The 25,251-nt window shown below is 39.3% G+C and overlaps 1 protein-coding gene across 3 annotated transcripts in view; it reads left to right on the forward strand.

Annotated features, from left to right (window-relative positions):
* CNOT6 (CCR4-NOT transcription complex subunit 6) overlaps positions 1–25,251 on the forward strand; it is a 43,088-nt gene that overhangs the window by 12,883 nt on the left and 4,954 nt on the right. For 2 of the 3 annotated variants that reach the window (XM_060197360.1, XM_060197362.1), the window contains 10 exons: positions 6,616–6,729; positions 12,098–12,284; positions 14,691–14,776; positions 16,169–16,273; positions 16,353–16,421; positions 17,394–17,551; positions 18,576–18,730; positions 19,302–19,456; positions 20,549–20,779; positions 23,847–24,049. In XM_060197360.1, the coding sequence (XP_060053343.1) occupies positions 6,616–6,729; positions 12,098–12,284; positions 14,691–14,776; positions 16,169–16,273; positions 16,353–16,421; positions 17,394–17,551; positions 18,576–18,730; positions 19,302–19,456; positions 20,549–20,779; positions 23,847–24,049 (1,463 nt within the window). The remainder of the gene's footprint in view (positions 1–6,615; positions 6,730–12,097; positions 12,285–14,690; positions 14,777–16,168; positions 16,274–16,352; positions 16,422–17,393; positions 17,552–18,575; positions 18,731–19,301; positions 19,457–20,548; positions 20,780–23,846; positions 24,050–25,251) is intronic. The other variant, XM_060197361.1, reaches the window with a different exon arrangement.

Raw genomic sequence — 25,251 nt, forward strand, 5'->3', positions numbered from 1 at the left:
TTATAATTAATGCTTCTTTTTACTCAAGTGGTTAAAACCTTGGCTAGTGGGGGTGCTTTCTGGCTCACTCCAGTGTTATGTTGATGCAACCTAATGACTCCATTGTACTTAGCTTTCTGATGCTAAGAGTCAGATAAAGGGCCAGATGGTGGCATGGCGCACGTGGTTAAGTGCACATATTACAGTGTGCAAGGACCCAGGTTCAAAGCCCTGGCCCCCACCTGCAGGGGTAAAAACCTCACAGGTGATGAAGTAGAGCTGCCGGTGACTCTTTCCCTCTCTACCTGTCTACCTCTCCTTACTCTCTCAATTTCTGTCTGTCTCTATCCAATAGTAGGTAAAATTTTAAAAAGAGAGATAAAAACATTTCCTAGGGGCTGAGTGAGGATCCAGGTTCAAGCATCTAGTCCCCCCAACTGCTGGGGGGAAGCTTGAGTTCATGAGCAGGTATCTCTACTTGTCTCCCTTTCTTATCTCTTTGTCTCTTGCTCTCTAGCAGAAAGAAAGAAAAAAAAGGGGGACAGGGAATGCCACTGGGAATGATGGAGCTGTGCAGGCATTGAGCCCCCAGGAGTAACCCTGGTGCCAAACAAAAACCAATAACAAACCTCCTTTCCCAAACTTGTTACTGACCACTTTAAAAAGAGCTTTGTTTTCTAGGTATTAGAGATCAAAACTGAGGGTTAGAATACTTTCTTATTCTAGAGGTAACATTACTGCTAGAACACTTAAGTGGATAGTTAGAAATAACTTTAAAAATTTGAGTTTCTGGGAGTTGGTGGTAGTGCAGCGGGTTAAGCGCATGTGGCACAAAGCACAAGGACCTGTGTGAGAATCCTGGTTCAAGCTTCTGGCTCCCCATCTGCAGGGGAGTTGCTTCACAAGTGGTGAAGCAGGTCTATCTGTAGGTGTCTATCTTTCTCTTCCCCTCTCTGTCTTCCCCTCTTCTCTCCATTTCTCTCTGTCCTATCCAGCAACAACAACAATAAAACAACAAGGGCAACAAAAGGGAATAAATAAATAAATAAATAAATATAAATTAAAAAAATTTTTGAGTTTCTATTAGTACTTTAAGTCACTTCTAGCATTTGTGCTTTTATTTCATTGACTTATAAATATATTCTTATCCTGAAAAATCTTTTTTTAAACATGGTTAACATTAGTACTTATTTGCTTGACCTTTATACAAACCAATAGCTAACTTGACATTATTTTCACAGCTGCTTGATTTTCTGTAGTATAGCTGTAGAATAACTTGCTTAACCATATGTTCACATTGATGGTTAACTAGGTTGTTTGCATTAATTGAATTGAACAATGCTACAGTATAGTCTTTAGAAAAAGCACATGGCTTAATACTTTTTTCTTGTTAACTGCTAGTCTGAAAATACCTATTTCACATTTGACCAAATGTTTGAAAATAGAATATTTTCAGTTGAGCTAAAATTTACAGAAAAAGAAATGTGTAGACTTTAAATCCTGTTTAAGACCGTATTTTCATTACTTTGTGTAAGTACAACCATTTTTGTCACCATAAATTCCTGTAAGTGGAGTATCTGGGGTTATTTTCATTCAGTACTTTGAAATTCATCCATGTATGTGTATATATTGCCAGTCCTTTTTAATTGCTGACTTATATGGCTGTATCACAACTTGATTATCCTTTTCATTAACAGACATAGTGTTTTGGCTTTTGGCAGTTATGAAAAGCTGTTAAGAACCTTTACATAGTGGTTTTGTAGTCCTATATTTTAGTTGTTATTGGGTAAATACCTAAGTGTAGATTTCCTAAGTTATAGGTTAGATAATTATTATCTTAATTGTTATATTGATCATTTGTTTGCTTTTATTTTGTTTTTCCATAAAAATATATTTTTAAATTCTGCCCAGCTTAGCTATTTGTGTGGTTGGAATTGTGTCCATGTATTCTTCTGTGACTCATCTTTTTTTTTTTTTTGCCTCAACCCTATTTTAGAGATTCTAATAGTTGGAAAAGTATTTTTCCTATTAGGTTTACACTCTACCTTTTAAAAACTCTCTGTCTTGTCCAATACTTCTTTCTTTATAGATTTTGATTGCATGCATACCTTTGATTTCTTTAAGCATGAAAAGGACTCCCCCCCATTTTTGTCTTTTTTCTCACCCCCCTCTTCACAGTAGTGATTTTGTATAGTTAGGCTGTGTGTGTGTGTGTGTGTCTGTCTCAGAGAGTGTGATTTGTTTGACATTGACTTCTCTGCTGATTCTGTCTGTTCAGTAATGCAGAGGGTAGGTTCTTTGGCACTCCTTGCTTTTCCCCTCAGAGATTGATTTTGAAGGTTAGTTAACTCTCCTGGGGTTGTGAGAGAGGCAGGCTGGAGCACATCTGCTGGGCTGTGACTAGTTAATGATTGGTGAATTTCAGCTCTGGGAGCATTTAGGTAATTGATTGTTCCCAATTTTGGTTCCTGACAGAACAATAGCTTAAGAGCTCTTATCCCTAACTAAAGAATGTTCCTATTCTAACAGCTGCTTTTTTGCAGTCACTCTTAGCCAGAGGAAGGTTAAAATAGGCTTAAATTAAGAGCTGTAACTAGGAACTGTTAATCTGTTGGGGGCCAGAAGTAGGAAGGGAGGATCAGTGTTTCTAGCCATGACCACAGAATGCAGTCTCAGACCTACAGGGATGCAGAGGTTACATAGGCTCCTGTGCTGAATATGGGCCCCAGATTAAATTGGTGGGGTTTACAGTTAGCAATATTTATACCCTTTCACCATATTTGGGAGCTACTCTCTTCTGTAATCCAGCTTTCTAGTCCTTTTTACAACTATGACACCATCTCTGCAGACAATAACTTGGGTCCACCTGCATATTAGATGTTAGGCGCAAGCAAAAACTAGTAAAGTCATGGGCCCCCTTGGAATATACCTAAAATAGACCTATTAGCTTTTTCCAAAACAGAGATCCCAAATCTTCTGCAATATTCCAGCCTTTAGGTTCATGATTAGTCAGCAGTGTGTTTGGCTTTATATGTTAGCTCTTTTTCGGCCACTAGGTTCCAGATGATACTATGATGCCAACCGGACTTTCCTGGGCAGACAACCCCACCAGCGTGTCCTGGCGGCCTCCCCAGACCCCTGCCCCACTAGGGAAAAAGAGTGACAGGCTGGGAGTATGGATCAACCTGCCAGCGCCCAGGTCCAGCAGGGAGGCAGTCACAGAAGCCAGACCTTCCACTTTCTGTACCCCATAATGACCCTGGGTCCATACTCCCAGAGGAATAAAGAATAGGAACGCTACTGGGATTGGGATGGGATATGGAGTTCTGGTGGTGGGAACTGTGTGGAATTGTACCCCTCTTATCCTGTGGTCTTGTCAATATTTCCATTTTTAAAAAAAATATTCCCTTTTGTTGTCCTTGTTTTATTGTAGTTATTATTGTTGTTATTGATGTTGTCATTGTTGGATAAGACAGAGAGAAATGGAGAGAGGGGGAAAGAGAGATAGACACCTGCAGACCTTCTTCACCACCTGTGAAGCAACTCCCCTGCAGGTGGGGAGCTAGGGGCTCAAACAATATTTCTATTTTATAAATAAAAATAAAAAATTTAAAAAAAAAACAGCAAAAGGAAGGGAGGATCAAACTTTCCACAGTATGTTTTAGTGGATTTCTTCATTCTCCTCTACTTTTCTAGTTGTTGTTTTGCTTGCTTTTTCACTCTAGATTCCGATAAACCCTTCCTGTCACCCCTGTGCCAGCCCTTTCCCTTCACTACACACGCGCACGCGCGTGCACACACACACACACACACGCACACACAGTATTTCTGGAACTATGGAGAGTAGATGAGGTGGATTCCTAAAGTTTTTTTTAGATAGCGTTTATTTGAAGTTTGTGGTGTGGAGTTAGGCCAACCTTGGTCAAGGGTGGGGAATGCCTGGCCCAGGGTTGTGTTTGGTTAAGGCAACTGCCAGCTGGACTGAAAATTTAATGAACCTAGAAGCTTTTTTCATAGCACTATTAAGTTCTAATGTTTACGTTGGTAATTTTATATGGCCATGGAGATATTATAAATACCCAAATGGCCCTTGGCAGAGAAATGGTATGCCTGTTCCTCTCCTGTCCTGTCTCCCCCCACCCCCACCCCATCCCTGTTTAAATGCTCCAGGATGGACTTTTATCTGTTGTTACAGTTTTTGATCCTGCTTTGTGCCACTGACTTTGCCTGCATGGTCTTAGTTCTGTCTCCTTAAGACATTTTCTAAAATACTTTATTAAAAATACATATTTTGGATAAAATTGGTAAAAAACAAAATGCCCTGTATTTTAAAGGTAAATCATTATTTAGCCACGAAAAACTGTTACTCAGATATAGAACAAGGACAGATCTTTTACTGCCAGGATCAGTAGTGACTGAAAGAACAGGAGACTTGACTAGTCAGGTGCTGTGTAGCTGCTAGCTGTGACCTTGCTACTACCTTGTAATTCTCTTCAACAGTTTTCAAGTCTGCTTTAGAAACCTTTAGTTCTTCTAAAGTAATCTTGCAGTAATATGCTGGGATGTCTTTTTAGAAAGCAAGATCTGCTTGTTGAATTCGAAACCACAGGCAGTTCCTAAATTGTTGGCGATTTTCTGTCTTGTCTCCTCTTCACCTAAGTCTCCACTGCTGTGTTTTGTCTGACTCCCAGTGAAGTGGGCAGATCTGTTCACCTTGCTGCCATGTATTTTATTGTGTTCTTGTTTTTATCCTACCTCCTAGTCCTCACTTAAGAGATTCAGGAAAAAGAACTCTTCATTGCATCTGCGTTTAGAGTAATGAGATGTCTCAAATTTTAAGACAACCCACTTCATCTCATCAAGAAACAATAGAGAATTATGCTTAGTTGCTTAGGCAGAAAATGTGATTCCTTGATAGAAATGACCTCAAGGTCCAGGGCCTGCTTTTCAGACTTGTTTGTTCAGTAACACTTTTATCAGTGCTTTGAGGTGTGATTAAATTGTTAAATGAGTAACTCACCTGAGATTGGCAAATCATCACTGAGAAATTAGGTGCTTAATAATAGGACCAAAAGCTCTTCTGGGCTAGACAAATGGATTCTTGGTATTATTAAATCCTATTTGGAAAAGCCAAATAAAGAGCAGATGATTATTTATAAAGTAGAATCTGGTCAGAATAATGACATTTGGGTGATCATAAGGAATGCCATCAAACTCATGCAGCATTTTTATTTGATAGCTTCTTACTGGTATATTCACATCTTTTCAGAAAGGGCACTTTCTCAGATTGTCCTTTTTACTGTGTAGCTCTCTGTTGGGGGGTATTTTGGATTAGTCTAAGAAATTTAGGCTTAATAATCTTTTAAAAAATATTTATTTCCCCTTTTGTTGCCCTTGCTGTTTTTTTAATTGTTATAGTTATTGTTATTGTTACAGATGTCATTGTTGGATAGGACTGAGAAATGGAGAGAGGAGGGGAAGACAGAGAGGAGAAGAGATAGATAGACACCTGCAGACCTGCTTCACCACCTGTGAAGGGACTCCCCTGCAGGTGGGAAGCCGGGGTCTTGAACCAGGATCCTTGAGCTGGTCCTTGTGCTTGGCGCCTCGTGCACTTAACCATTGAGCTACCGCCCGACTCCCTACTCTTAATATTCTGTACTAAAGAAAGTAACATAAAAGGGAACAGCTTGTTTTATCAATAATACTTAACAAAGCTATAAAAGTAGATGTACTGTTTTGTGCAAATGATCTTTGTTTATTATTGGATAGATAGAGACAGAGAGACACTTGCTCTGCTTCAGTACTTGTGAAGCTTTCCCCCTTGCAGGTGGGAACCAGGGGCTTGAACCCCGGTCCGTGGGCCACTGCCTCCCCTCCCCCCATTTCTATTTTTAAATTAGGCAACTCTTTTAGTTTTGTCGATTTCTGTAGACCTGAAATCCTACATTTCTCCAAAGAGCCCCTAATTCTCTTTAGTAGAAAATGATATTTAGAAATCATAATATGGGTGTTTGCTCTTTCAGAAGGTTTTGTGGGGTGCCTGGGAGATAACTCACTTGGTAGAGCACACACTTTCCCACGCATGAGGATCCAGGCTTCAGTCTCATATGGGGCACCGTGCATGGCACCAGGGGAAGCTTTATGAACAGCGAGTGCAGTGGCGCTGTGGTATTTGGTTCTCCCCGCTTCCCAATGTTCTTTTCCCATCTTTGTTTCTGTTTGAAATTAAAAGGAAAAAAAAATGTCTGCTGGGAATAGTGGATCCACTCAGGCAGGAAGTTCACCCTCACAGCCCCCTTTTTTATGTGCCTGGATGGTAGTTCACCCTGTAGAGTGCCTGCTCTGCATGTGGGGGCCCCTGTATGTGTGCCCACTATCATAAAGGAGCACCAGAGAACTGGGGGAAGCTGCACAGAGTGAACAGTGATGGTCTGCCTCTATTTTCTCCCCCCACCCCCACCCCCACCCCACAGCTTGCCCTCCCTTTCTTAAATTAAATGGAGGGGGAGTTAGCCCTGGGGTAGTAAAAATGTGCATGAGTAAAGCTCCAAAGCTGCTTAAAAAAAAGAACTTGGTTATTTTTAGTTATTTGACACCTCAGAATACTTATGGTTCCTTTTCTTAATTCAACAGGCATGCCCAAAGAAAAATACGAGCCTCCTGACCCTCGGAGGATGTATACAATTATGTCCTCTGAGGAAGCAGCAAATGGCAAGAAGTCACATTGGGCAGAGCTTGAAATCAGTGGTAAGACGTGCAAGCAATCACTTACCTAGAGGTTAAGATATGGTAGGATGTTATGGTTTCTAATATATAAGAGAACCAGAGTACATGCAATATACAAGAGAAGAAATGCTATATGGTGTCAGTGCGTATTTATTTTGGAAACAGGAAAAGTCGGTGGAAAAAACATGCTTTGAGTCAAAGTTCAAAACCCAGTTATTGCTTCTCTTAGTATCAGTGCTCTCAGAGAATGTGTATAGTATGAAGGATGGAATAAAAATAACATGAAATTCATTATGCTCAGATTTTGGTTTCATATTTAATTTTATGACAGTAGGACGGAGCTTTTGAATTATCAAATAACACATTTCCAGTGAGGTAGGAAACTCCTAGTGCAGGTTCTGGGAAATATTTGTTCTTTATTCATTTGCTTTTCAGTCTGAGTTTCTGACAGAAGCCTTACTCAGAAACTAAATCTTTTTTTCTTTCCATTTGACTCCTTTTTTTTTTTATTGGGGATTAATGGTTTATAGTCAACAGTAAGATACAGTAGTTTGTGCATGTGTAACATTTCTCAATTTTCCACATGACAATTCAACCCCCTCTAGGTCCTCCTCCGCCATCATGTTCCAGAACCCCCCCCCCTTCCCTTCCCCTTCCCCACCTCCCACCTCAGAATCTTTTACTTTGGTGCAATACACCAAACCCAGCCCAAGTTCTGCTTTGTGTGTTCTTATTTTTGAAGTTTTTAAAAAATTAATTAATTTATTATTGGCTAGAGACAGAAATTGAGAAGGGAGGGGGAGATAGATCCCTATAGACTTGCCTCACTGCACGTGAAGTTTCCCTCCAGCAGGTGGGGAATGGGGACTTGAACCTGGGTCCTTGTACACTGTAATGTGTGCACTTAACCAAGTGCGCTACCACCTGCTTAAAGTTTAAATTTTTTTTTTTTACTAGTGATTTAGTAGTGATCAACAAGATTGTAGGATAAGAGGAGTACAATTCCCACCACCAGAGTGCCATATCCCATCCCCTCCATTGGAAGGTTCCCTATTTATCCCTCTGGGAGCATGGACCAAAGATCTATGGGATGCAGAAGGTGGGAAGTTTGGCTTCTGTAATTGATTCAGAAACTAAATCTTAAGAATTTGAAGCAGATCTAAGTTCCTTTCTGTATTTAACTCAGTCTAGATATGTTCAAAGGAATATATGAGTCCCCAGACCCACAGAGAATCATCACCAGCTCACTGCAAGTGGGCAAGACACTTAAATATTTTAACAGGTGGTAAAGGGGTATTATTCTTTCTCGAGACAACCAGTGCTAGTTTGGTGGTAATGTTGGCTTAGTAGGTCTTCATGTTTTCCTGAAGCAAAATAGGGTAAATTAAGTGAAACAAATACAGTCTTTGTTATTTTGGAGCTTACTACATTAGGAAGCGACAGGGGGGGTGTCTTTAAGTATATTTAACTAATAGACAGAACATAACTGCCAAGTCTAGGTGGAAAAATGCTATGTAGGAAGCAAAAAGAAATTGCCATAACTGTGTTCCTTCATGAACATCTGTAGTTAGTTAACCTGTTGCACGTACCTGTACAGCCATACCAGTCTGTACCCCACATTGGTCTATCCCACTTTCTGGCTTTAATTTTTTAGACTACTGGCCTGAGTTAATCATCTTGGAGATGGCTTAGACATTGGATAACTTGATAGTGATGCTATGTGGGTGGGAGGAAATGTGAAATGGTAATCTCTTTCTGGGAGGAGGCAAATTTTAAAATGAAATAGGTGGTTAAAACTATAAAGACTCCAACCAGAGAATGAACCTAGAACCCTGTGTGTATGTGTGTGTCCGTGTCTCCACTAAGCTGTCTCTTGGCCCAATTTTCTAAAAAAAACCAACTTTGAGGGGCCTGGGCAGTAGCACAGCGGGTTAAGAACACATGGCACAAGACGGGCGTAAGGATCCAGGTTCGAGCCCCTGACTCCCCACCTGCAGGGAGGTCGCTTCACAAGAGGTAAAGCAGGTCTTCAAGTATTTATATCCCCCCCCACCCCCCAGTCTTACCCTCCTCTCGCTTTCTCTCTGTCTTATCCAACAACAACGGCGATACAAAGGGCAACAAAAGGGAAAAAATAGCCTCCAGGAGCAGTGGATTCATAGTGCAGGTTCTGTTGTGCATGTTAACGTGAGCTCAACTAGGTGCCCCACTGCCCAGCCCCCTCAACATCAACTTCTTGTATTTGAATCCCAAGTTGTCTCTTGCCATTATTTCTTGATTGTTCTTCAATATCCAATCCATCCTATTTTTAAGGCCTCTGATTATGCATATAATAGGTTATTTAGAGTCATTAAAGAATTTACTGACAATTTATTCTGAATATGTTTTTTGTTGAATTTTTAAAAATTTCTTTATTGGGGGATTAATGTTTTACATTCGACAGTAAATACAATAGTTTGTACATGCATAACAGTTCTCAGTTTTCCACATAATAATACAACCCCCACTAGGTCCTCTGTCATCCTTTTTGGACCTGTGCTCTCTTCTGTTGAATTTTTGATAGTTTCTATTACTGTGTCTTTGTTGTGAATACTAGTGAACTTTAGAATTTCGGTTTGTGAGTTGTCATTGCTGTCTTCTGTCTCTTCACACTTCTGGTCTTTATCCTCTGGCCATATATAATAACTTTCAGTATGTGTCCTAATTTTATCATGGACTGATTCCTGTTGTTGTTTTTTTTTTTTTTTGCCTTTGTTGTAGATTTTTTTGGCTTCTTTGCATGCTGTATCATTTTTTAATTAATTTATTTATTTTCCCTTTTATTGCCCTTGTTTTTTCTTATTGTTGCTGTAGTAGTTGTTGTTGTTATTGATGTCATCATTGTTAGATAGGACAGAGAGAAATGGAGAGAGGAGGGGAAGACAGAGAGGAGGAGAGAAAGACAGACACCAGCACACCTCCTTCACCACCTGTGAAGCGACTCTCCTGCAGGTGGTGAGCCGGGGGCTTGAACCGAGATCCTTATCCTGGTCCTTGCTTCGCACCACGTGGGCTTAACATGCTGCACTGCCGCCTGACTCCCATAATTTTTTTTGAATTGGGAGTCAGGCCTTGTGAATTTTTTTTCTTAGTAAATGATACTTATTTATGTGAGCAGTTTTGAGCTTTGTTTTGGGACATAGTTAATTGCATGCAGTGTTGTTCTTTTGAGGCTTGGTCTTAAACTTAGTTGAAACTACAGCAGCCTTTAGTGTAAGGCCAATTCTGTATTACTAATGAGGCAATGTCTTGTGAGTTAGGAGATTTTCCCTCTGGCATTTGGCAAGACCAACTGCTCTTGGTTCTTTGTGAACCTGGAGGTTGTTGTCCATCTCTGCTTCTTTTGGATGGTTTCCTCAGCCGCAGGCAGTTGCTCTCAGGCTTGTTCTGATCATTTACTGGGTTGAAAACTTGTAACCTCAAGTTCAGATTTGACCCCAGCTTCAGATTTCTAAACCTGCCCTGTTCATTTCTCTCCTTTCTGGTACTCTGCCTTTGTGAGTTCCAATCACTGTGGCTTCCTGCCATCACTATGGCACCTTAGATCTGCCTTCTGACCTCACTGGAGAGAGAGCACAGTACTTTGGTTGGTGCCACTTGTGCTGCCATAGTGGGAGAAAGATGAGAAAATTGTAGTGCCCACTTAGTTTACTTTCCATCTGTTAAGGGCTATTCACTGCATTTTTTTTTTCTTTCTTTCTTTTATTAGTGATGGTTGTTTTTTTGTTTTGTTTTGTTTTGTTTTTGCTGCCTCCAGGGTTATCACTGGTGCTCGGTGCCTCCTCTACGAATTCACTGGTCCTGGAGGCCATTTTTTCCCCTTTTGGTGCCCTTGTTGTTTATCGTTGTTGTTGGATAGGACAGAGAACTTGCGAGAGGAGGGGAAGACAGAGCCGGGGGCGGGGGGTGGGAAGAAAGATAGATACCTGCAGACCTGCTTCACTGCTTGTGAAATGACCCCCCCTGCAGGTAGGGAGCCTGGGGCTCAAACTGGGTTCCTTATACTAGTCCTTGCGCTTTGTGCCACCTGCACTTAACCTGCTGTACTACTGCCCGGCCCCTGGGGTTGATTTTTTTAAAAAAACGATTAACCATTCCTTTTTTGAATACTCATTTTGCAGTGTTTATTATTATTATTATTATTATTTCTACTATTTTTTTTGGGGGGCATTAATGGTTTAAAGTACAAATGGTGAGATGTGGGTATGATTACTCATCTCCCCGTGATAGCATCTGCCAAAGACTGGCATCCCCAACTTAAATCCTTTTCCACCATCATGCAGCAGGACCTCTAAGCCTCTACAATACACCAGACCCAGTTGAAGTTTTACTTTGTGCTTCTCTTTCTTTTCTTTTTATTTTAATTAATTAATTAATTAATTTGCCTCCAGGGTTATCACTGTGGCTTGGTGCCTGCACTACAAATCCACTGCTCCTACAAGTTATCTTTTTTTTTTTTTCCCATTGTTGTTGGATAGGACAGAGAAATTGAGAGAGATGGGGAAGATAGAGAGGGGAGAGAAAGATAGACACCTGCAGACCTGCTTCACTGCCTGTGAAGCGACCCCCTGCCAGTGGGAAGCTGGGGACTCAAACTGGGATCCTAGCACAGATCCTTGCCCTTTGCCCTGTGTTTGCTTCACCTGGTGCACTACCGCCCAGTCCCCCTTTGCTTTCCCTTTCTATCCTTGTTTCTCCCTCCCTTCCTTCTTTCTTCCTCCTCCCACCTGCAGGGAGAAAGCAGGAAAACTTTCTAAAAATAGATACTTTTCATGTCATAGCTAGGGCCACTTTAAAAGACTCATTTTAAAATTATTCATTATTAGGGAGTCGGGTGGTAGTGCAGCAGGTTAAGTACAGGTGGCGCAAAGCACAAGGACTGGCGTAAGGATCATGGTTCGACCCCCCCCCCCCCCACGGCTCCCCACCTGCAGGGAAGTCACTTCACAGGTGGTGAAGCAGGTCTGGTGTCTATCTTTCCCTCGCCCTGTCTTCCCCATCTCTCTCCATTTCTCTCTGCCCTAGCTAACAACCATGACATCAGTAACAACAACAATAATAACTACAACAATAAACAACAGGGCAATAAAAGAATAAAATAAATAAAAGGGAACAAATAAATGTATTTAATATGAAATATGTCAACTCAATAGATTTGATGTATTGCATTAGATTTTTTAGTATGCCAGCTCAAATTTATAGCAATATAGTAGTGAATTATTTTGAAATAGGTAATCACAGTTTTTCTGGGGTAAATTACTATTTGTGAAAGCATCTACATGCTATTTAATTCAGGAACGAAATTATAGAGTGCACTATATAATCCTTCCATCATTTTTTTCTCTTGCAGGAAAAGTAAGAAGCTTAAGCTCATCTTTGTGGTCACTTACTCACTTGACAGCTTTGCATCTGAGTGACAATTTTCTGTCCCGCATTCCTTCAGACATCGCCAAGCTTCACAATCTGGTGTATCTGGACCTGTCCTCTAATAAAATTCGGAGTTTACCGGCAGAACTCGGAAACATGGTATCACTCAGGTATGCAGATTTTCACTTAATATATAATTATATACTCCCAAAAAGCCAACTAAGCTAACATTTAATTAGTTAGGAAACAGCACTAAATGGTATCTGGGCAAAAGTAAATGTAACTATTCTTTAAGGGGAAAAAAATTGGGAAACTGAATGTCAGACTAATAAACAGTCGATCTGTTACCTGAAGTTAATTTTATTGCTGTGTTTTGTGTAAAAGTGTTTTGTCTGTTTTAATACAGACTATGGTTAAAGAGAATCCATCCGTGTTATCCCACATAAACACTACGATAGGCTGCTTTGTTATGTTTCTTTACACTAAATTCTGAGGCACCATAACACATGGTCCCAAGAAAACCTTGCCAATCAATGATCCCTTTTTACATTCCATGACTTCTTTGTAAGCTAGTAATAAAGCCTGTGATAGAAACAGCTAGAATTAGCTATTGAATTTAGGGAACTATGGTGTGGGGCTAGAGGAGGTGGGAAGAATGTAGAATCACACTGATCAGATGGAAGCCTGACTTGTCCATTTACATGTTGTGTGCTTTTAGGTAAACTTTCTATCCTTGCTGAATGTTTCTTCATTTCTAAAGTTGCTGTAATACCTAACTCAGCCAGGTCTGAGATGAGAAATAGTTAAGACAGTGTGCAACAAAACAAAAAACACAAAAACTATGAGTACCCTGCCTGGCACATACTGTAGTTAATAGATGGTAATTGCTAGTGTTTTAGCTAACTGAAATTTATTTACTTAATTTACTAGCTTGGCAGAAAAGCCGAGGCACCTTTCTGCATAGGAAAGTATATTATGACTTTCCTAACAACCCAGTATTTTTTTACCACAGCACTGCACAGCTCTGGTTTATAGTATGTGGAGGGTTGCATATCCATTATACTATCTCCCTCACTCAACTGCTAATGTTTTAAAATTACCTGTTTTATAAGGAAATTAGATTTATATTGCATATAAAGCAACTTTTAGCTTTTTTTTGTTCATTTTTGCTCATGTCAGTAGAAATATGTGACTTTCATATCCTTTGGCTTTTTCCTGTTATTCTACAGGCTTTTCTTTTTTTTGGTGTTTTTAAAATATTTTATTCCCTTTTGTTGCCCTTGTTTTATTATTACAGTTATTATCGTTGTTATTTGATGTCGTCATTGTTGATAGGACAGAGAGAAATGGAGAGTGGAGGGGAAGACAGGGAGAAAAAGACACCTGCAGACCTGCTTTACAGCCTGTGAAGTGACTCCCCTGCAGGTGGGGAACTGGGGCCTCAAACCGGGATCCTCACACCACTCCTTGCGCTTTGTGCCACATGCGCTTAGTGTGCTGCGCTACCGCCCAACTCCCTCTACTGGCTTTTCTATTGCCGTTGACCATTTGCTACATAGGGTCTTCCCCAGCTGAGCTGCCAGTATGTTTAAAGTAAAAAGTCAGTCATTTTGGATAAATAGTAATTGTAAATTTAATTGTGCAGCTATTATAATCTCTCTTGATTTGCTGCCTTCTGGAATAATTCATATGAGTTTCCTTATTTCCTTTTTTCTTAAGCATGCCTGGTAGATATACCCCCACCCTCTGTGTGCTGGAGCAGTGGTGATCTCTGGGTGGCCTTGCTCCATGTCTCTTTTCAAACTGCCACCAGTCTTAGGTGACATATACATAGCACATGAGAGTGATTATGTACCTGTTGAATCTAACTCTCTTAAAAATATTGAGGTTTGTGGTCTAGGAGTTAGCACAGTGGGTAAAGCACTGGACTCTAAAGCATGAGGTCCCAAGTTCAGTCCCCAGCAGCACATGTATTAGGGTAGTGTCTGGTTCTTTCTCTCTCTTCCTATTGTTCTCACTAATAAATAAATTAACTCTTGGGGTATGGGTGGTGGTGGGCCAGGTTAAGCATACATAGTGCTAAGTGCAAGGACTCACACAAGGATCCCAGCTCCCCACCTGCAGGGGAGGGGGCTCGTTTCACAAGTGGTGAAGTAGGTCTGCAGGTATCTTTCTATCTCTCCTCCTCTCAATTTCTCTCTGTCCTATCTGAGGGGGGCGGAGAATGAATGGCTGCAGGAGCAGTGGATTTATAGTACAGGCACTGAGTCCCAGTGATAACCCTGGAGGCAAAAAATTAAATAAGTAAAATAGTTTTTTAAAAATGAGGTTTGTACTTAGTTTTATTCTATCATCTCCTTTTTCTTTTCTTTGTTTTTTAAATTCTTCATTTTGTATTGGTCTGTGGGAGATCTGTTTTGGTTTACCTTGTATAGTTTGAGAATCACTGTATTAGATATTAGAATATAATAGAACATTCTGCTCTTCTTAGGGGCTTATCTTCCTAGAAGCTATATTGTTGGTTTTAGATAAAGGCTAATCTATCTTCTGACTTACTGGGATTTTTATATCAACAGGGAACTCCATTTAAATGACAACCTGTTACGAGTTCTACCTTTTGAGCTGGGAAAACTGTTTCAATTGCAGACATTAGGCCTCAAAGGTATGCCGTCCCATAATTATGCTTCTTATAGTTGGTATGCTTATCTCAGAGTCTAAATATATATGTCATAGGAGGAATCCTTTTACTAAGAGATTCATAAGCTCACCCCCATATGTATCTGTTTCTTAGCTATATTCTAATTGTAATTTAAACAAATTTGAGGAGAGCAGTGGTGACTTAGCCAGTAGAACATACACATTACCATGTGCCAGAACCTGGGTTCAAGCCCCCAGTCCCCACCTGCAGCAATGAGTGGTGGAGCAGTGCTATAGGTCGGTCTCTCTCTCTCTTTATCTCTCTTCTGTCAGAAAGAAAAAGAAATGGCCACTAGAAACTGCAATTGCCGTGCAGGCACTGAGCCCCAATAATAATCTTGGTGGCAAAAAATAAAGCAATTTGAAAAACAAGCACACAGTTACATTGGCGGCGGGGGAGAGGGACATACCATTCACCATTTTACTTTAGCTGCACTTATTAGAGTCATATGTAAGTGTCACTCTTTGGGGATGGATTTTATGTAATAAAAATCTTAGAAACCTTTTTGCACTAGAGAATAGTAAAAAGACAGTATTGTTAGACTGGGCTGATGACCTGGTACTTACTCAGTTAACTTCATTTTTCAAACTATCCTTAACAAAAGGTACTGGCCGCTTCCAGTAGGATGATGACTGAATGAAAACCTCAGGGCTTGGGGAGCTAAAAAGAACTGTATCCGTGTTAGAGAATGAACTGATGTAAATTGTCTACCCACTAAGACATACGTAGCACTTATAATAGTACATTTTCACCTTTATAATCCTTAGAATTCTAGAATCTTAAAATTAAAGTTGATCCTGAAGGTTAGTTGACATAGCCATTCTTTTCATGTAAGGCGAGTCACTTCATTTAACTTGGTTTAATGTTCACCAGCCTCTTGTACCCTGAGCTATGTTTTCCTCTTAAATTCTATACTGTGGTGCATATCTACCAAGTCTAGTTCACCAGAGAACAAGAAAAGTTCACTTTTCCCTCTGGGCTGTGATGATTCTATTTTCTGTATTCTTCCACTTTTGTTCATTAGATAAGGTTCAGATCTTGCTCCATTTCCATTTCTCTAGTCTGTAGAGTTTATTTGTATTAGTCTTAAAGGGAGCTGAGACATCTGGATCAAGATACACCACTCATGGCATGGATAAGAACTTTGTTGTGTTGATAGTACACTGGATTGTTATTTCTCATGTGTACACGAGATGTCATTCTGAGAAAATTTGAGGTTGTTAGAATACATGTAAAAATCTTTGCTTTCATTTTTATAATGTAGGGGACAGACCTGTTAACTGCAATAAATTTTCAGTTTTGTAATATTTTGGTGCTTGTCTTATTCGTATTTTTACCTATTAAAAATATTTCCAGGAAATCCACTTACACAGGACATATTGAACCTCTATGTGGAACCAGATGGAACAAGAAGGCTACTGAACTATTTACTTGATAATTTGGCAGGTACTGCAAAAAGAAGTAAGTGGTTATTTGTTTAAACCATTTTGCTAGCAAGATGTAAGAATATTCCTTAACTTTGTATTATATATTCAACCAGTTTCAACAGAACAGCCACCTCCAAGATCTTGGATTATGTTACAAGAACCAGACAGAACAAGGCCAACTGGTGGGTAGTCCTACTTTTTTTTTTTTTTTTCAAAGCACTTCTTTATACTTCGTCCATATAAATATTATAGTACTGTTGACATACTTTAGATTATGGACAACATTACACTAGAATGCTTAAGAGTGGTTCAATTTGAGAGACTTAGTTCTTGCTTGCTTGGCTTCTGTGACTACTGTGCATGCTATAAAACAGTGCTTCTAAACGAGATGAAAACACACACAAGCACACTGCCTGACAATGTGTGGAGACACATTTTGATTGTATGAATCAGAATTTCTGCTAGCATCTTGTGACTGAGATTAGGGATGCCTCTACAGCTTTTACAGTGCACAGCCCAACAGTTCCCCTCCACAAGGAATTTATGCACTCACAGAATCAATAGCATGGCTTAAGAAGCCCTGCTGAGGCCAACATCTTTCTTCAGTGGAAGTTGCCAAACCTTAGTTCATTTCAAATGTATTTGCTCCTTACTTGTGTGAAATTAAACTAAGGAGCGCCTCCTAATTGCCTTAGTCTTAAATTGTATAGAAAATGTCTAGGAGCTTCTCTGAAGGATGTAGCAGAATTTGCTCTATCTAGCCCATTTTCTTTTGTATAAGTTACCAGCAGTGCTTGCCAGTGAGAAAACTCCTTGTTGGGTTTCCACATCCTACATTAACAATTGGTGAAGTGAAGGGAGCATAGAAATGAGGAGCCCTGCTCCTTGAGACTCTAGGATCAAGACTCTTAGTCTTTTAGCTTCCAAACTTTTGTGTACATCTCTGTAGCAGGCAGGCACACATGGCATTCTAACTTGTTCACACATCTCCCTGTCCTTAACTATTTATGTCCCCATGACTGGCACAGAGTAGCATGTCAAGGGATATATATTGAGTGAATAAAGTCAGATAGTACATAGGTAAAAACTATTGGAATTAATTTGAGTTTATTTTCTGCCACGTGTGTGAATAAGTAAAGTTATCTTTCCTACAGCCTTGTTTTCTGTCATGTGCTATAATGTTCTTTGTGATAAATATGCGACCCGGCAGTTATACGGCTACTGTCCGTTATGGGCACTAAATTGGGACTACAGGAAAAAGGCCATTATTCAGGAGATCTTGAGCTGCAATGCTGATATAATAAGTCTTCAGGTAAGTACTAGAAATGTATTTGTTTAAATTGCACAAATACCCCAAATTTAATAAAGCAAATAGCAGTGCATAGCATTTGAAGTTCCAGTTTTAGCAGCTCTTAAAGTAATGATTTATTTATTTACTTATATATTTTTTTCTCTTTTCCTTCCTTCTTCTCGTCCTTCTTTCTAGTTATTAGCAAATTAGAGGAGCATTCACTACTGTGTTTTACAGCACTGTGATTCACCATTAAGTAAATGGGTTAAGCTGGGTTTTAAGTTTTCTGTGACAGCTAAATATTATCCTTTTGTCCCCAGTACCCCTGCTGTTTTTTATTTGGGTGACAACCTTGAAGTAGAGACATTATCAAAGTATAGTTTTGCTTCACCATCATTTGGGCACAGTGGAAAGAACACTAAGCCTGGTGTATCTTTCTGTTCTCACAATACTAAATAATTGATCTCTATTATTTGTAAAATGAAAAGCAGTGTGGTCTGGAAGGTGGCATAATGGATAAAGCTTTGGACTCTCAACCATGAGATCCTGAGTTCAGTTCTGGGCAGCACATGTACCAGAGTGATGTCTGGTTCTTTCTCCTCCTGTCTGTCTCATGAATAAGTAAATTCTTAAAATGAAATGAAATGAAAAGCAGTTAAATCTGGTTGATTTCAGATAAATAACTTTGAAAAGATGCTTAAAATTTCACTATCCAGATCAGTCCTTTCAAATTCTTTTATTTTGTTTATTAAATATTTATTAATTTATTAGATGGAGACAGAGAGAAACGGAGAAGGGAGGGGGAGATAGAGGGAAAGAGACAGACACCTGCAGCCCTGCTTCACCACTTGTGAAGCTTTCCCTCCTGCAGATGGGGACCAGGGGTTTGAACCTGGGTCCTTGTGCACTGTAATGTGTGCACTTAACCAAGTATGCCATTGCCTGGCTCCCATTCAAATTATTTTAAGCATTCACAGTACATTTGAAGTTAATGGATAAAGTTAATTTCTGTCTTAGCAAATAACTTTCATTTATGATTTTTCAGGAGGTTGAAACAGAACAGTATTACAGTTTTTTTCTGGTAGAACTGAAAGAACGTGGCTATAATGGATTCTTTAGTCCTAAATCTAGAGCTAGGACAATGTCAGAACAAGAAAGAAAACATGTTGATGGCTGTGCAATATTCTTCAAAACGGAGAAGTAAGTCATCTTTATTGTTCAGAAAAAATAGAAGACTTGCTCAGTATTTGCAGAGTATAGGCCAAGGTATTGAGGAGAATGAAACATTGTGTTATTATTTCAAGAAAACAATACTATTGTCTTAGAGGACTTTGTTATGGAGACATGCTGAAAGTACTGTTGTTTCTTCAGGTGTTCGCTAGGGTTTAATTCCAGTTGTTATTTGAAACACCATGTAACTAATATTCCCTCCTGAATGGCTGGGGAACTCATAAACCCAACCTTTGAAAATTATTATTTTCAAAAATTACAAAATGAACTATTCTGACATGAAATTTAAACAGTAAAAAATGACTACATTATCTGTAGTTGTCAAAAGTATTTCAAGATAATGTTTGTATTGGTTGTAGACTGAGAACAACTTTAAGTGGATGTGGGAAGCTTGGTGTTAAAGTGTGGAGAATTTTCCAAATGTGACTTTACATGTTATTCATACCTTTAAAGAATTTTGGGGAAATGGCATTTCCCACAAAACTAATATCTTGGTATCCCCAATTCTATGTGTGTTTGTGTGTTTTTGTTTTTGTTTTAGATTTACTTTGGTTCAGAAACACACTGTTGAATTTAATCAGCTAGCAATGGCAAATTCAGAAGGGTCTGAAGCTATGCTGAACAGAGTCATGACAAAAGATAATATTGGAGTTGCAGTACTGCTAGAACTTCGAAAGGAATTGATTGAAATGTCATGTGAGTGACCTTTTCACTTCCTGTCAATTTGACCTCCCAAATTTACTAGCAAACAGATTTGTTGCATATTCTTGTCTAACACCTGAAGAAACTCAGTGAGAATTTAAGTCTTTTCTAAAATATTATGTCCCCTTTTCTCTACCACAAAGTTTAGAGTGGTTAAGCATTGTCCAGAAAGCCTTTCAAATCATAAAGGCATAACACCAAAGGAAACATGGTGGTTTTCCACCTAAGAATTTTTCACATAATTATTAGTTAAAGAAACTGTTCAGAGAGCTCCATATATTTCTTTCATTCTTGACAGTAAAGCTATTCTGTGAGCTAACTCTTCTTCTTGACCTACTTGCCAGTATTATTTATTTTTAAATTTTATTATTATGAGGAGGGAGAGACAAAAATGAAGACTAGAACTCTGCTCAGCTCTGGCATAAGCCAGTACTGGCAATTGAACCTGAGGCCTTTGGAGGTTCATACATGCAAGTTGGTGCTTTAACATGCTGAGCTGTCTCCCTTGCCCATAATCATTATTATTTATTATATATCATTATATACATATATACTATATAACATTCATTATTTTGAAGGTCTTGAATTGTGGATAAATGGATCACTCGTTTACAATTAAAAGTATATTTAGTTTGACCATCATTTTAAACACTAAAACCTCTATCATATAAGGAACAGTTAAATATTTAACCTTATTGGGGATATTTAACCTTAGCCAAAAGGATGAACAGTGGGACTTGACTGTCTAAGAAATGGGGTATAGATTTAATATTGTGAGGCTTGATTTAGAACATCTAGTCTGAGATCAGATATTTCAAGGAGACAGTTGTCCCAAATAGAATGAACAGTCTTTGTTCAAGTAGTGAATGCCCCGTGCTCAAAGTATTCAACTTAAAAGGTTAGCTGTCTGTTTCTAAGGTTTGTAGTAGGGTAGATTTAAGTGATCAGGTGGGAGGTGTTAGTTAAGTGCTAAGGTCTTCTTTTAGTCCCAAGACTTTGAGATAATGCTGCTTTCAGACCTGTGAGAATAAATGGGCTGATGGGCAGGCTTCGACTGTTTGTTTGTTTACTTTTTATCTGCTATAGCTGGAAAATCCCATCTTGGAACAGAAAAACAGCTTATTCTTGTGGCAAATGCTCATATGCATTGGGACCCTGAATACTCTGATGTGAAGCTGGTTCAAACTATGATGTTCCTCTCAGAAGTAAAGAACATTATTGATAAAGCCTCACGAAACTTCCACTCCAGTACATTGGGAGAATTTGGGACTATTCCACTGGTGTTGTGTGCAGATCTTAATTCTTTACCAGACTCTGGTAAGAAAAGAATATTATTTCATAAAATGTGCTTTTATCTTTATAATGTACTGTTTCTGACAATTTCAAATTTAGTTAAAACAACAGTTCAGCTTGTAGTAGACACTGGTTATAGCTTTAAAATTTGTGTCTGTGTTTAGTAAGGGAACCATTATGAAAATGAAGTGTAGCGAAAACCTAGGAGGAATGATTTTATCATCTTAAATAAACACATAGGTTAGGTGATAACTTGACATTACTTTTTTAAATGCTACACTAGAAAATGAACCCACAACCTCGTAGTGTACATGTAATGCTACTACTCAGTGGCTTCCCCTGCCCAGTTCTGTTTTGTTTCTTTTCCACTACACCATCCATGAACCTCCCCCAGTGCTATGCATGGTGTTTATATGTGGTGGTGGTGCCCAGACTAAGGTTCTTGTGCACAGCTAGCTGTGTGTTCTTCTAGGTGAGCTGTCTGCTGGCCCGTGACATGATTTGAACCATCTACTTCTTTACCTCAGTGCCATATAATCCAGACAGCAAAGACTGTTATGGCAGCTCCTTTGCTTTTCCAGCAGATAGTAATATAATCCATTATAAATTTGCCTATATATTTACAGAGTCTCAAATTTTGGTGGGCTTGGTTAGATAAAGCATTGAGAGTCTTTATCTACGTGGTCAGATAGGTGATTTAAGGACAGACATTTTGATTTATCACAAAATAGAACATAGAAAATCCTTATTCTTGAACAATTTTTCAAAGACTGTGCAGTGAATAAATCTTCAGGTCTTATAATATCCAGGTGTAGTTATATAACTACCTATATCCTTTAAAAGTTTTTTTTTTTCAACTTTTGCTTGTCTTTACTCTCATATTTACGTAAAAACTTTTCCTTGCACTTACCTGTGTGCTGAAATGTGCATGCACACACATTTGAAATGCGTAAAGACAGTAGTAAGTACGTTATTGCCATCATGATAGATGAGTGCCATTAGAAGGAAAGAAACTTAAAATTTGTTTCCAGAGAAAACAAGAGTATGTAAAATTAATTATTTATTTTGTCCACGCACAAAGGTACTGCTTCTGGGCCACCTTTTTAATGTAATAGTGATTTAGCTTCTTATTTACTTATTTTTAGATATAGACAGTAAGGCTGTGTGTGTGTGTGTGTGTGTGTGTGTGTGTGTGTGTGTGTGTGTGTGTGTGTGTAAGAGATCAAAGCTTCCTTCAGTGCAGTGGGGGCTAGGCTCAAACCTGGGACACATAACATGGCAAAGTAGCATACTGTCCAAGTGAGCTATTTTGCCAGCCCAACATTTTCATTCAGGTAAACAAGAGGGAAGGATACCATAGCACTGGAGCTTCCCCTCTTGGTATGGGTATCACGGCACACACCTTACCAGATGAGCTATGTCTCCAGTTACAGGAGTCGGGTAGCCCCGTGGGTTAAGCACATGTGGCACAAAGCGCAAGAACTGGCGTAAGGATCCTAGTTCGAGCCCCTGGCTCCCCACCTGCAAAGGAATTGCTCTCCCCCTCTCTGTCTGTCTTCCCCATCTCTCTCCATTTCTCTCTGTCCTATCTAACAGTGACAACATCAATAACAATAATAAATACAACAATAATAAAAAACAAGGGCAACAAAAGGGAAAATAAATGAATATATAGAAAAAAAGTTTGTAAGTTAACGGGTACAGTTCCATGCAGCCCCCATCCCGTTCATCGGAAGCTTGCCTAGTCTTTATCTGGACCAGCATTCTTTTTGGGGTGCAGAGGGTGAAAGGCCTGGCTTCTGTAATTGCTTCTCCATTGCACATGGATGTTGGCAGGTTGATCCATACTCCCAGCCTGTTTCTATCCTTCCCTGATGGACTAGATGCCCATACGTTCTTAATCCATCTCATCACTTACCTGAGAAATCAATAAAGGTTCTCTAGCAGCATCTGAGCGCAAGAGGAAGACCTAGTCTTTTATACCCTTTAAGGACCATTTTGGTGTTTGAAAACTTATTTTAATATCAGACATGTGGAGAAATACCAGTCTTGCTAGCTAACTAAATGAAAACCTAATACTTTGAGAGCCCATCTTATACTTAGAAAATTTGAAGAATCTTGTTCAGGGATGGTGATGTTACTCTGTAACTAACTGGTGATATTTTCTCCTATGGTTGGTGGTATATATAGTGACACATTTAATCATATTCTTGGTGTTTTATGCCAGATAATTTAGAATTAGCAAAAACCTATGTAAACATATTGATTGTGGGATTGATTCTTACTTGAAAAGTAACCTAGATATGAGCAAAAGGAACCAATTTAGCAAATACTATTTATCAGTCTAGTTGTATCACACACTAATGCCCAAAATGATAACTGAAAATTGATGTCACATGTCACTGTAGGCAGAGTACATTAGTTTACAATTATTAAAATTGTGTAAAAATGAAGTAAAATATAAAAGTGATCGGGGCCAGGTGGTTGCACACCTGGCTGGGAGCACATGACACAATGCTCAAGGACCTACGTTCGAGTCCTGGTTCTCCTCTGCAGGGGAAAGCAAATGATGAAGCAGCTCTGCAGGTGTCTCTCTGTCTCTCTCCCCCTTCCCTCTCAATTTCTGGCTATCACTGTCCAATAAATAAAGATAGTAAAAAATTAAAAGAAAGTAAAAATGATTGGTGAAGCACTTTAGAAAGTGGAAATAAGGGAGTCGGGCGGTAGTGCATCAGGTTAAGCACAGGTGGCACAAAACGCAAGGACTGGTATAAGGATCTCAGTTCCCCACCTGCAGGGAAGTCACTTCACAGGCGGTGAAGCAGGTCTGCAGGTGTCTGTCTTTCTCTCCCCCTCTCTGTCTTCCCCTCCTCTCCATTTCTCTCTGTCCAACAATGATGACATCAAGAACAACAGCAATAATAATTAAGACAATAAAGCAATAAGGGCAACAAAAGGGAATAAATAAATATTTTAGAAAAAAAAGAAAGTGGAAATATGTGTAACCTCAGACTTGACTATCTAGTCTTTTTTTAGTTCTGTTTTGTACACAGTCTATTATACTGGAAAAGCACATCTATTTTTATTACAGGTGTTGTAGAGTATTTGAGCACTGGTGGAGTAGAAACAAATCATAAAGACTTTAAGGAACTGCGATACAATGAAAGTCTTACAAACTTCAGCTGTAATGGAAAAAATGGGACAACCAATGGGAGGATCACTCATGGGTTCAAGTTGAAGAGTGCCTACGAAAGTGGCCTGATGCCTTACACAAATTACACGTTTGATTTCAAGGTGAGTGTAGAGATGAGTCGTCTTTTCAAACCTCCACTGTATTACTCTACTGTAGAATTCCATATGATTGGTATCTCCTCCCGACTCTATAGATAAGTACTAGGATCATTTCCACAGGGTAAGGTCACAGATAAGAGACTGCTGGTAGATGTGGAGTTGACCACAATCATTTTGGAACTGTTAGGACACTTTCCTAATGCCTGGCTTTGACAGGGCGACCTCTAATTTAATGTCAGTTCACATTTCAGTTTATCTAAGACTAGTCTTGCATAACAAAATGTGGGTTTTACTAGCCTTTTTTAAGGTTGTTAAAATGTAATATTTACACGCTTCCTTTCCAACCAATACCATAGAGCATGCATCTTATTTTCAGCATCAGCAATTGTTAAGACTTGGATTCAACTGCATTTATAAATCCACCTTTGCCCCCACCTGCAGGGGAGTCGCTTCACAGGCGGTGAAGCAGGTCTGCAGGTGTCTAGCTTTCTCTCCTCCTCTGTGTCTTCCCCTCCTCTCTCCTTTCTCTCTGTGCTATCCAACAACATCAATAGCAACAACAATAATAACTACGACAACAATTAAAAAACAAGGCCAACAAAAGGGAAAAAAATAAGTCCACCTTTGCATATTTGCTCTCTTAAATTCTAGTTTTTCATCTCTAACATGCTGGGAAAATAATTATTCAGGTTAGATTGTTAGGAGTGTACCTACCAATGCTGATTCTTTTATTATTATTATTATTTATTTCCCTTTGTTGCCTTATTGTTGTAGTTACTGATGTCGTCATTGTTGGATAGGATGGAGAGAGGAAGGGAAGACAGAGAAGGGGAGAGAAAGAAAGACACCTGCAGAACTGCTTCACCGCCTGTGAAGCGACTCCCCTACAGGTGGAAAGCCTGGGGCTTGAACCAGGATCCTTACTCGGGTCCTTGTGCTTTGTACCACATGCACTTAACCCGCTGCACTACTGCCTGACTCCTTCCAATGCTGATTCTTAACTGGTGGGAGTGCTTTAAAAAATTCTTTGAGAATCTGTTAAAAAAAAAAAATCTGAATGCTTGCTTTAAGTATAGATGACCACTGTACTATAAATAATGGTTCCATCATGGGGACAGAGGAGTGTGTCAGTTTGAAGAGAGGTTGGAGTGGAGTGTGTTGACCTGAAAGAAGATGGGAACCAGCACAATGAAAGATGGTCAGGA

This window comes from Erinaceus europaeus, chromosome 9 (assembly GCF_950295315.1).
Source record: "Erinaceus europaeus chromosome 9, mEriEur2.1, whole genome shotgun sequence".
Lineage (NCBI taxonomy): Eukaryota > Metazoa > Chordata > Mammalia > Eulipotyphla > Erinaceidae > Erinaceus > Erinaceus europaeus.